The sequence below is a fragment of the Neophocaena asiaeorientalis genome, unplaced genomic scaffold (genome assembly GCF_003031525.2).
Source record: "Neophocaena asiaeorientalis asiaeorientalis breed wild unplaced genomic scaffold, Neophocaena_asiaeorientalis_V1.1 scaffold371, whole genome shotgun sequence".
Taxonomy (NCBI): domain Eukaryota; kingdom Metazoa; phylum Chordata; class Mammalia; order Artiodactyla; family Phocoenidae; genus Neophocaena; species Neophocaena asiaeorientalis.
Window position 1 is genome coordinate 6243776 of NW_020172369.1, and position 13747 is coordinate 6257522.

The window sequence follows — 13747 nt, forward strand, 5'->3', positions numbered from 1 at the left end:
TGTTTGCTAGGGATTCAGCACAGTGTCTAATATGGAGGAAGTTAGTACTGAGCAAACGGCAGCCATTATTATTGAAAGGAAAACTCAAAACACTTGTGACAGGAGAGGACGGCAATTGAACCTCCTGCTACACCTAAGCTCAGATGTAGAATCTTGGTTATCTCACGTGTGCAGGATATCTGTTCACATTCCTTTAGTTATTGACGGTGAGTAGATTCAGGTGTCCTCGTGGTTGGTGACAGTCAGCCCTTCCTTAACTCCGTCCTCTCCACCGGCACACGTACACTGAATGGGGCTGTACTGCTAAGAATTTTCACGATTAAGGAAGCACCACAAAGAAGTAAGAGGAAATGACTTTGATCTTTCATTTCAGAAAGTTCAATTCAATTTACGTAACCTAAGTCCAGAAAACTTTTTGAGGGAGAGAAGTCTGGGTTATCACAAAACAAGGGTGCAATGTGTCCAAGAATTATGGATAAGATTGGGGCCTTAGGTATCTCTTGTAATGGGCAGAAAACGATGGGGCGGCTTCAGGAAACCAAAGAACACCAAATCAATCAAAATAAAGCAAAACAAAATTTTTCAAAATCCTCTATAGCAGTGCTTTTAGATTGTATTCCTCTGTACGACAGGGTCCATCAGCCAAGGCTGCTGAAGCCAGTAGATACGTGAACTTTCTGCTCCGTATGTTAGTAAGTCCCTTTCCCCTCCTCTTTCTCCCATAGATCAGTGCTTCCAGCGCTGCCCTGGATAGGATCTACCTGGATTCTTCTGTGGCCCTTTCTCGCAGAGTTACCGTGGATAGTTATCCAGAAGCAACTGCGTAATTTTTAATTTTCAGATGCTCAAATTAACTTTGGCACTTTGTGAAATCGTGCTGTAACTTGATGTTTATATTTGTGCTCTTAATTTTCTTTTGTGAAAGAGCCGAAACCAGTCGGGAGACAGCAGGGGAATAGGATTGAGAAGGGAAGGCCTTGGCATTGAAATGGTAATAGAGCAATACATTCCTTTTCAGATCTCTTGCCTTGGTGGGACACATTTGGTCTGTGTGAACACAGACTCCCTCGGGGGCCCATAATCACGAAAGGAGGGAGGCCTATTGCATTTGTGGAGTGTGGCATTTGGCTCAGTTCGAAATGCCTCAATTAATGGTGTTAGTACTTTTGCAGCCACTGGGGCTAAATGAGATTACCCAGCCTAGGTGTCAAGTGCATTCCTTTAGCACAATTAATGGGGTGAAACAGAAACAGAAGGCAGTACAGAACGTTCTCACGTGAGGCCGCTGCTCAATGATGAAGACCTGCCTAACTGGGCCAGGCCACCCTTCAGGGCCACTCCATGGAGCCTTTCCTTACGCACTGGTAGGGATTGTTATAACCACCATTGCCTCAACTCATGCATTAGTAGGATCTAATAATTATATATGTTTCAAATATTTAAAGCTCAAGTCCATGGAAAAAATATACAGGATGAGAAGTTGATTATGGAAAGAATTCCTCACCAAGAAAATACGTCTGCCTCCCTGTTTTGGTTCTTCCTCATACGTACTCAACTCTTAAATTCTTCCATGGAGCTAACAGCCCTGAGGGCTTTGACCTCAGTTCCTAGGGTCTCTGGAACTCCACTGCGGCAGAGAGTCATAATTCTTCTTCCTTCTTACATAGCCTGGCCTCCAGATATCACCACCTATAACCTCTAACTTTGTTCCTGGGGAGAAATTGATTCTATGAATACAGCTTTAATCCCCCCAGTCACAGCCTCACTGATCCTGATTCTAATATTTCTATCAATAAGCAAATAAGTATTTTGTCCGGAAAACTGCCTTAAAACAGAAAATGAGTGTGAGGATGTGATATATAAAAGTAGAAGCATTTTCCTTCATTTCAATCGGAGTAAAGTTTTTGCTACGTGGTCGAATAGGTATTCTTACTTTATTCCTTGTTTGGGCAAATTAGCAGAAGGGAATCTTGATTGACTTATAGGGAGGCTGGAGAGGTGGGATTTGCTAAAGGTTGTTAAAACTAAATTGTTTAAGGGAAAAGGATCTGACCATGGAGGCGCATTTCTGAATAGCATGTACCTAATGTTGAAGGTCACTGAAACGCGGAAATAGAAAATGAGGGCATGATGCAGGTATAATGCGAACGTCAAGGCAAAGTATTTATAGAGCTAAGACATCCAGCATGATATGATGTTCTGGAAGATGAAGATCATCTCCACCTTCCTATTGTAATAGCGGAGCCACAAGGATGGTGAACACCTATTCTAGGCATAAATTTCCTCACACTGAACTCACTATCACTGAAATAATTACAAGAGACATACGTGAAGGGAAAAATAATGAGATGGTGAGAAGAATTATTGTACATTTAGGAACACTTTAACTATATAATTTTCCAAAGAGGTTCATTACCATTTCTTATATTACTGAGTATAAGCATTTAATTACTGTATAATGAAATGGAAGATAAATTTGAGTTAAGTGGTATAATAAAACTCATTTTACTTTGTGTACACAGAGGGGATTTAAGACTATATTTTAGATAGTGCTAGTTTTTATTTCTATGTGTTCTGAAGTATACACGTTTCTACCTCTATTTTCTTTTAAAGTATTTTTTTTGATATGGACCATTTTTAAAGTCTTTATTGAATTTGTTACAATATTGCTTCTGTTTTACGTTTTGGATTTTTTGGCCGTGAGGCATGTGGGATCTTAGCTTCCTGACCAGGGGTCGAACCCGCACCCTGCATTGGAAGGTGAAGTCTTAACCACTAGACTGCCGGGAGGTCCCCATGGTGCTCTTCACACACGGGAAGAGTCTGTGGACCATATGTCACATTCTCTAAGGAGCAGAACGCTTCCTGAATGTTGAATTGTGAATAATCCAGCACTTTAGCTCATAATCATTGCTATACAAACCACCCCTCTTTTACTGGATTCGACTTTAGTTGCCATCTACAATGTGAGATGCCGACAAATGGAAAAGGTAAGTCTATCATGTTTGGTGACAAATGGTCCACTTCGAGGCTATATTATTAAAAATAAGCAACACAGATTTCTTTCGGAGGTTCCATGACTTTGGAGTTGATTGTGCCAGTATTGTCAGTATGCCAATTATAGTTTACTGGAGTGGTTTGAATAACTTTCTTTTTAATTTAATTGATTTTAGCATGAGATTTTATCAATATCATTCAATTCCTTAAGTTTTCATCATTTTTTTTATAATACTAATTTTTCCAAGCCACTTTTAGTTGGGCTGAACTATTTATATATCTGTTACCTATCAAACCACCTCTGTAATTTGATAACTAATATTTTATAATGTTTAAAAATATTTATGAAATGTATTATACAGTAACATTTCAGCATCTGTGTTAATGAGAAGCTTTCTTTATAAAATCATGAGTTTGCTAGATCATCATCTCTGTGAGGTTGGAACTGGATGTGTTTTTACACAATAATAGCTGACACTTTCACAGTGCTTGTGATATGGAATAACTCTTTTAATTCTCACCATAACTCCAGGATGTAGGTCCTATTGTTAGTCTCATTTTACAGATGGATAAAATAAGACATAGTGAGATTAGGGACTTGCCCAAGGTCACACAGCTATTAAGTGGCGAAACCAGACTTTGATCACAGGCATTCTCTTAACCATGTGTTCTTAACCACTATGCTTTTAAAGATGCTCTTAAACACTGTGCTTGTCTTGCCATATCACATAATTTATTGTCCAAACTGGGATACTTATGAGATTGAGATAATAATGATAACCAAACAGTAGGAATAAGCTGGGGTTGTCCTGGGCCAACTGGAATGTATGGTTAGCTTAGCTCTGCTGCCTCTCACTAAATAAATGTTTGTTGAATGAATAAATGGATAGATGGATAGATGGATGGATAACCGAAGAGTTCATATCATTTCATCCACATGGGTAAGCTGCTGTATGGAAACTATAATTTCAAATAATGAGCTTCAAATCTGACCTCATGAGGTAATGTGGTCTCATGGAGGTGAATACTGATTCTCAGAGATAATCAAAGAAGGAAGAAAAACATCAGGAAAAGGACTTATTCCTTTTATAATAATCTTCTACCAACTGATCAATGGAGCATTAATTCTGGTTCAAAGGAGCCTAAGGGATGAGCATTTAACATAGTGATGAGATGGTCAGTGCTGCAATAGTATCAACAGATGGAGTGAGGAATTAGGGAAACTGCCAAAACATCGAACACAAAGTGAATTGGAGCCCACACGGAGATGAGTCAGTGGCAGCCCTCCAGCTCTAGATCCAGCAGGCTCCAGCAGCACGGCCGAGGTAGGTCACTGTTTCCCAGACATGATCTCTAAATTCAGGTCCCAGAAGCAAGTCTTTCAAGGGTACTAATGGACGGGAGGAGTCTCATAACCTTTTTGTTTTAAAAGCCCTATCAGGAGTCATATTTCACCTCTGTGAAATACCTCTGTGTCTATCTTAATCCTTACTTTGAGTTAGAATTATGTTAATTCAGTGAGAGAAGGCTTATTTTATGATAATCAGAAATAGTAATTGGCAGTTATAGATGCTTTGATTATAACCATGACAAAAGGAATTGATTAATACGTATTTAAATGTATTATGTTTGGTAGGCGGAATCTTTACAAACTTTTAGCTTGTAGGAAAGGAAATGGAACCAGGGCAATATAAGTGCTGCCGGTCACTCGGCTAGGTTGGACATCTGAGTATTTTTGAAAGCCTTTAGTGACTCCTCATTTCTTAGATAAAATGGAGTTTGGATACCTAACCTGGCATCGAAGGCCCTCCACAATCTCACCTCACTACTCTCCAACTCCCTACCCAAGGCCACTAGCCCAAACTACTGGTCTACCCACTGCCCTGAAAACACACTTTCTGCACTCTCACCTCTGGGTATCCTTAGTTCTGGAACCATTCTCTACATCTAGCACACTTTCATGTCTTCTCTATTTATCTAACACTATTATTTTTCTAGTCACCCAGCTTTTTTAAAGCAGATATTTCTTTGAACAGAGACTGTGATTCACAAGGAGTGAAATGGTTTCATCTTCCCAATGAACTTCTTTTTCATTTGAAGTCAGTGTCCTTAAAAATGCTACCTCTAACCTCAGTTCCTACCTCAGTCTCCCCTTGCTCCTTCTGCTCCCACCATACTGTCCTCTGTGTTATCTCTCGAGTAGTCCTAGCATACTCCTACCTCAGGGCCTTTGCACTTGCTATTCTCTTTACTTCAAACTCTGTCCCCCAGAGAAGAGTCCCATGGCTCACTCCTTACCTTCTTGCCTTTTTTTCAAATGTTTTCCCTCACTATCTTCATGCTTCTTTTCAAATGTTCTCATATTCAAGAGGGCTTTTCTGACCACCCCATATGAATAGCACTTTTCGCCCCAGAACTACCAATTCTCTTTGTCCTACTTTATTTATTACCATCTTACTGGGTTGAGCATGTGACCTGGCACAGGTCACTGAGACTCAATTCTAAGACTTCTGTTAGAACTATTAGGAAAGAGAAGCTCTCTTTCTGCTGGAGTTGCTAATTTGTGAGAAAAATAATTTGGGACTGACTGAAACAAAAAATCCTTGGTATTGAGACCAATTAGTTGCAGAAATAAATGATAAATGTAAAAAGAAATATTGAGCTCCTGGATCAAGCTGTGTTTGAAGCTGTAACCACTCTGAGGATTTTAGTCCCATACCCTCTTTTTGCTTCATTTAGTTGAGTTGGGTTTTGGTTATATGCATATCCTCACTTAGATAGTTACTGAGATATATGCACTTGCTAAAGGCTCTTTAAAGAGAATTAAAGAATTTAAAGAATTCTCTTTAAAGAGAATTAACAGTTCTTCAAATGAGTGCTAATTAAGTCAGTACAACCCAATAGAAAAAAATCAATTAATGATTTCTTAAGCTGTCACTTTCTGTTAATCAGTTGTATTTTCTTCTAATTAAAACCCTAGTACCTGGACATAATCTATATAATGATGTTTTTGAAAATCATTTTTTTGCAAATTTTAGTAAGAGCAGAAATGTGGTGGAATACTGATTTTAATCAATTAATGATTTCTTAAGCTGTCACTTTCTGTTAATCAGTTGTATTTTCTTCTAATTGAAACCCTAGTACCTGGACAAAATCTATATAATGATGTTTTTGAAAATCATTTTTTTGAAAATTTTAGTAAGAGCAGAAATGTGGTGGAATACTGATTTTAAAAGGTTCCAAAGAATATTTTTCCTGGGTGTCACAATGCTGGATGATTACATTTGTAAATGTCTTTTAGCCACGTGGCCAATTTCTAGTTAAATTCAATGGTTTAAATGTGTAATTGTTGATAATTTGTTGTTGTCAGAGTACATGAATTTTACCAGAATCAGTAATTAGTTAACTCAGGGAATTTTATGAGAACATCCAGTTAATTTTGATCATCTCTGTGTTCTTTTTCTTTTAATAATTTCCTTCAAATTAAACATACCAGCAACATTCTGAGCTATGATGTTGAATTTTCATCTTTAATTTTCAATTTCAGGTCAGTTACTGACTTCTAATCAAGTCATGGCATCTCTATATGTCAACCTATGACCTCTACTTACAACTGTTAGCTATAAGATGCCAATGCTTCGGTGAGAACTTAAATTACCTTGACTGTAACATGCTTTCTACTATTGTAGTTAGTTATTCATATTTGTTGGCGACAGTCTCAAAGGACTGTAACTCTGAATATGTTAATTCAGTTTTACTATAAGAAGAAAGCTATAAATGACAACAAAAAAAAATGATAAATATTTCTAAAGCAACTTCCTGTATGTCTGCTTGGGTTAGTAGCTTAGTTTCCTTCCTTTGAAATCCAAATTTATAACAACAGTAATTGGTCAAATACAATAAATAATATGTAAAGAAATACTCACTGGATGCAAAGAGAACTTCACCTGAGTAAAAATTGAAATTGTGATCAGAAAGTTACACAATATAAGAAGATTTTCCAACCACAAAATGAAAACAAAAAGTATTTTTGGTTCAGAAAACTTAATCTAGGATTTATAATCTCTGAGCCTTGTTATTTGATGCTATAGTTATGTATGTACATATGTGTGAGTGTGTTTGTGTGTGTGTGTGCATGTAGGTATATATAAACACATATACATACACACACATTTGGGTTTGTTCTGCACTCCCTGTTAGAGAACTCAGTCTTTAGGAGAAGGACTATTTTCCTTTTCTTTGTAAGTATCCAACATAGAAGTGTTTAATGTATTGGCTAACTTTTTATAAACATCTAAATAAAACTTAAAAATTATTATAAATGCAGAGTTTCCATTTAAATCATGAGACCACGCGTGGAGCATATTCTTAGGGACTACATGATTCTAAAAATATATCATGATAAAGTCAGTGGAAAATACAACATAGGAATGAATTACCTGCAGTAATCCATTTGGGTTAATCAAGAGCGTCTCAATGGGATGTACCCCCATAATCACACAGCTGATACACACATATTCAGACATAACTTCTGTCTCTATGTATACAGTCTTAGGGATTTCTGTATGCCCTCCATTTTTAATACCCTTGGCTTTTCTTATTCAACTGATTGTGGAAAATTAAAGATTTAGCTCTGTAAGAAAAAGCTCTTTAATACAAACAAGGACCAATGGAAAAAAGAAAAAAATGCCATCAAGGCTTAGAAATGGGTAGAGGAAGATACTCATATATTCCCGAGAGGGTTCTGATCTTGGAAGAACCAACTTCAAGGACAGGGAGTGAGGCCTTGGGGACAGGGGCAAGCTTCTGGCCCTTACCCTGGGGTGAACAGCGTTTCTGGGCAGAACTATCTCAGAGGGAGTATCTGGTGCTTTCTAGTTCCGAGGAAAACCATGTACTATGCTTTGGGGCAGGACGCAGAGTCTGAGAGCAAGGACTCACCACTTGGGCACCTCTCTCCACCACAACCCCTGGAGTTATGGTACCTAAGGCTGTGCTTTCTTGATAGCAAGGATAGGCTAAGGCAGGGAGGCTTTTATCAAAATGGGTCCAAGATGGAGGGAGGGCACTAGGGCACTGAAGTTCTTTCAGTGCCTGAGATCTTTGGTTTTAACTAGCCTCAAAGCAGCAGTTTTTACTTGAAGTAGCCTGGATCTATGTCTAGAAGACCTACATGTGCAGGTTCAGGCATCATTGTCTCCTGGAACTTCTGATGGAAGTGTGTGTGTGTGTGTGTGTGTGTGTGTGTGTGTGTGTGTGTGTGAAAGCAGAGGGGTTGGGGAGGGGAAGGGAGAGGGAAGAGGAGAGAGAGAAGGCAAGGAAAAGAGAGAGCAGAATTTAAAAACCTATGAAAAAAGTTACCTTTCTTCTTTCCTCTGCAGCCTCCAGTTTCTTCTGGATCTCCTCCAGGGACAGATCTTTCTTCTTGGGAGAAGCTAAAGTTCGTGGGGCTTCTGAGATAGGAGATGGTGGCTTTAAGATCAGCTCAAAAGCCTGGCCGGAGGCACGTTTGTTGATTTGCTTCACTTCCATATCTGAGAGATGAATATTTGAGAAGGTTAAGCACACAGAACACAGGCATGGGTTTACTAAAATAATGTGAATTCTGGCAATTAAAAGTAGCCTTGTTATTCTGGCAAAGATGAGTAAAATGCTGCATATGATCATTTACTCTACATTGTTTGAACATATAAGACCTCTTTCTTTCGTATAATTCTAGATATATTTTAACTGGATAAATATTTACAGTGTGGGGAAATTCAATAATGTCCATAGGGAGTTGCATCATGGTAGGCGTGCCCAGAAAAAAATAGCCTGAATCGATTTTAAACTAACTTTATTTTCCTTTTGAATAAATATGAGCCTCATATGAAAACCAAGGAGCACAGATGTAGATTTTTTTATTGTTTTGGAAATTAGCATAGCTGGAAACACTTTCAGATTACATAATGAGGAAAATAACAAAGTCCTCCAGTTCTCACACCTAATCCTGTGGTTAGAAATCACAGGAGCTGTGTTGGAACCGATGTAGCTCCCTGAATGGTTGGAAATACCTGCAGCAGTCAAGGCTCATGTGCAAAGCATCCTGCTGGTTCCTGTTTTGCCCTTCAGTGTGTCTGTTGATCTGAGTCATCAAGCAGTGTAATGTCCTCTCTGGGGAGGACACTGTGGTGGGGGTCCCTGTCTTCAAGGTGCTTATAGTCTAATGAAGACAATAAGACAGGGTACCATGGTAATCTCTTTGCTTCTACTTTGTTGCTACTTAGAATGTCCTTCTTCATCATCCCTCAGCTGTAGACAGGAACCGGGGGAAGAGGCATTGTAGTAGGGGAGGGAGGGGGCAACATCTGCTTATCTAATTTATACACTCTGTACATTTTAAAACTATTTAAACTCAATAGCTGTATAATATGCATAGTAATTAAATGGGCAGAAACCTGAAAATGCATAATATAATTTATAATGTAATAAATTATAATGTAAAATTATAATTTATAATGTAAAATAATATCATTTATAATATAAAATAGAGTGATAGCTAGCACCTGCTAGGATATTAGTGTAATTACACAACGTACAGCTTCGTAAAATATACTGATTTTTAGAAGCTCATTGGACAGCTCTAACTTTTAGATGAGTGTTTTTTATTTTGAACCCCAGACTACACCCCTCTCATTTCGGCCCCCCAGTCCTTGTTTTGTCCTCTGAACCCACCCAAAGTCAGGCCAGTCTCTGTTGTGCATCACATTAGTATTTGAAAACAGTTATGATTTTCCATTTCAAATTTTTTCCCCAGTCTAAAGCATCCTCAGTGTCCTTAAGTGACACGGTTTCTAGATCTTTGCTACTGCATCACTCCCTAACCTCACAGGGCTCACTAATTTATTAATGTCCCTTAAAAGTTGTGGCAACCAAGCTGGCCAGGTCTCCAGGCTAGTTCTGACTAGAGCAGAGCAGAGAAGAATTATAAATTAGCTTCCGTTAACATTCTTTTAGCAGCCTGGTTAGTGCACTTTCAGTTTGTGGTCAGGTAAGACACCAGGTGAACAGGAACTGACCTTACTTACTTAGATCTGTGAATACTAACAGATCATATAGACAAAGTCAATTCAGTAAGTATTTTAAAAATGATGTGGCTTTTTTCACAAATATAAAAATATTTTAAATCTTCCTGAAGGCATCCAAATTTGTACTTATATCTTAAGTACAATTCTATAAAAAGCGTGTAAATTTATGGAAAAGGATTTCAAGAGAACAGAGGCAAATAAAAATCACTTATTTGATGAGGTGATGGGATTTTAAATGGATAGAGTTAGAGACACTGAAATCAGAACTGCCTGTATTTGCATCCAAATAGTAAGCCCTGCTTACTAGGGTGTGATACTGGGAAGGTTAATTCACTTCTTTAAGCTTTCATTTCCTCAACTAAAAGATGGAGATAAAAGGCACCTTTCTCATAAGACTGTTGTGAAGATTAAAAGATGAAGGATACTTGTCCAAATTAATCAAATTATATACATTAAATATGTGCAGTGATTTGTAAGTTACCTCAATACAGCTGTTAAAAAAATTAAATTGTAAAGGTGTTCCAAAAAAAAAAGATATAAAGGATACTAAATGTAAAGCACGGGCCATAGCACTTAGTGTTTATAAATGTAAATAATAATTATTAATTCTTGTGATAATATTTGTCTACAATAAACACTTCACATTATTACCTAATATAGAAAGAGAAGACAAGGTTACAGACGTTGGGAATTTGAAATTCTCTACCAGTTCTTTTAGGAAGCAGTTAATGAGCTATGTTGAATTGTCTATTTGACTTCTAAGACTCAGCTTATATATAACCTTTGATTTTCGTTTCCTTCTCTCCAGTCCCTAAGAGGGCAGAAACCATCCCTGTCTTCTGTGTCCTACCAGTAAACGCTGCCTTAGCAAATAATCACACTGAGTTCCACTTTCTGGTTATCTGTATGTTGTAATTCTCTTCTACTAGGCCATGAGTGCCTTAAAGAAGAGGCCTGAGCTGCATTCTTCACTGGAGCCTCAGTGACAACACATGGTGAGATACAGTCTCAGAAGAAACATAGCTGGATTGCTAGTCACAGCCACATTTAGCAGATGAAGGAAGGACCAGTGTGTTTGTTGACTGAATGAACTTATACGAAGTAGGCGTGGGACCTGCATTCTAATGAGAGTTTTGGTTGGAAACCAAAATCTTTTTGCATGAAAGACATTTCCTTGTGAAACAGTTAATTCATATTTATGATGCTTGTGCCATGAGAGAATCAGTTTGAAAGAAAAGCGTCTTTGAGTCCTGGAATATTTTAAAGGCATAGAAGGAATTAACTGCCATAGATCCTTTCACCTTACCTTTAATGTATTTCCTTATACATGTGGAAACGAAAATCGTTGTGAGCCAAACAGGTAGCCAGATATGCCTCAGCTTTATCTACTACATATGTAACTGCACCAAACATTTTGATTAAATGGACTGAATTACGTAAAAATGGTATTGTTGATAATGTCAGCTACTATTTTGAATGCTTACAAGAGACCAGGCTCTATGCTAAACATGAAACCATTTAAACCCAGCAACACCACTGGGAGGAAGATATTAGAGTTAAATTGGGCTCAAAGAATCTAAGTTACTTGCCCGAGGTCATGCAGATACTGGCAGAACCAGGAAGGTAATAAAATTAAGTAGTATGAATCAGGATAAATCAAACCAAAAAGGTTTTACTGCAAAATAAGGTTCATAGCTATGCCAGTTCTTCAGGATTTTCTTTTAAAATCCTCTTTATCAAAAAAAAAAAAAAAAAAAAAAAAAAAAAAAAAAAAAAAAAAATCCTCTTTATCTGGGGCTTCATAGGTCGGTTTTACTACTGGAACTTATTAGGTTGTTGACAGCATACACAAAATATGGGGATTTTATAAAGACTACACTAAAAAACTGTGATGGTGGTTGATTTTCTCTCCTGAGTTTTCTAACTACAAAGCATTTTCTTGCAAATTGTGATCTCCGATTACAGCTTAGCATATCATGTTATTTGCAAAGAAAAGCCTCGGACATATTGTGGTTGTTGACATGCTGGATGCGATGGCTAATAAGCACTCAGCCATGTTTCTTAAGAGACATTAATGTGCTGTCATTAACATCAAATTCATACTGTTTTGAGCAAACGGCAATCAATAAGACCCATTAGCTAGACCCGGCAGATCAATAGTAATATCCACAAAATATTGATTTAATTATATCAGGAACTTTGAGACAGAAACAAATATATCCAAGCTTTGCCAAGTGATCCAGCCAGCGGGGGCATTTCTATCGTAGGCATCTTACCGTCGTAAGTATAGATGTTGATGTTGCGAGGTTCCGGGTAGAAGCAAGAGCAGATCAGTGACAGCATGGACAGCTCCTTCATTTTTTCCTTGTAGGCTGAAACAAAAGGCTCAAGATTAGTATCTATCATTTTCTGAATTTCCTCTGAACGTTTCTTTTAACCTGAGTAATAATTGTAGCCTCCTGCAGAATGAATGTTGCCAGGGACACTGCTCTCTTTCACAAAATATAAATGAACGAAAGATGGAAACGGACTCTGGGGTGCATATTCCTTATTACAGAGGACATAAAACACAAATTGTTGCAGGTTAGATAAGAAGTGAGGAAATGAGATCCAGCAGGGTAGGAGGGAGAGACAGGAAGATACAGAGGAAGCAGAAACAGACAAAATGGGCAAAGAGAAAGGTCCATTCCAGTACATTTGCACGCAGGTCTGTTGTATATAAATCAGCTTCAGGAGCTGTCCTTTGCTGGTTGACCCTGAATGGCCACATACACATTTGGAGAGAGTCAGAGAACTCATCAGGACAGTTATTAAGCAAATATCGATATATCTTGCAGGGGCCAATGTTGCTTATTTCTCTTCATCCCAAGTGCACTTTTTTTTTATCTCCCTCTTTCCACACACACCAAAAACCTGGACCTGAGATCTGATAAGGATGTCTCTTCCTCTCTGCACACTCAGTTTGGATGCCAAGCAGCTGCTGGAGTTCAGACCTTCCTCCCCCTTCACTCCCCCTACCCCCATTTCATTTTCCCCTTTGTCCTTCAAGAGGTCTCCTGTCTAGGAAACCTTAGAGGGCCTCTTGTCACGTTGGTCATCACTGGGACAAGTGACCAGATGGGGATAAAGAGGTGGGATCCTCTCACCTTTGTTGGTTATATAATTAGCAAAATTAATAAATTAAGGAAAATGGAAGAAAAATGATAGAGATAATGTGCACTGACTTGTGAGAAAGTATAAACAAATGGTGATGTCCTAACATATTGAACCTCACAGGGGGCATGTACCTCTTGGCAGGGTCTTCTGATCGTTATGTAACCCATGGAAGAGGAGTACCTTGGCAAGGCGAGAATCTGCAGAAGATGGTTTGGGCATTATTGCCAGGTGCATCTTTGGTTAGCCAGTAGGAAACAGATTCAGTATCTGGATGTTTTAGAGCTACAGAAATTTAGGTTGGGAAGATTCTAAGCGATCATTTAGTCAACTGTCCACCCATTGTACCATCAATTTTGCAAATGAAATGGCCCACAGAGGCTGAAGTCATATATGGCCAGTGACAAAGTTGGGATCTCTGGATAAAATGTAGTAAATCAATCTGTCTTAAGATTGCCAAGAGGCTTTCTTCTAGCTCTACTTTCAGAATGAGATTCAATGTGCCAAGAGGGCTAGACATGCTTGCACAC

General features: G+C 38.3%; 1 protein-coding gene across 1 annotated transcript in view; it reads right to left on the reverse strand.

Moving 5' to 3' along the window:
* Nucleotides 1–13747, reverse strand: part of STMN2 (stathmin 2) — a 53256-nt gene that overhangs the window by 11970 nt on the left and 27539 nt on the right. Inside the window, exons 2-3 of the mRNA XM_024731539.1 lie at nt 12341–12436; nt 8359–8531 (exon numbers count right to left, since the gene is read on the reverse strand). Of these exons, the coding sequence (XP_024587307.1) occupies nt 8359–8531; nt 12341–12436 (269 nt within the window). The remainder of the gene's footprint in view (nt 1–8358; nt 8532–12340; nt 12437–13747) is intronic.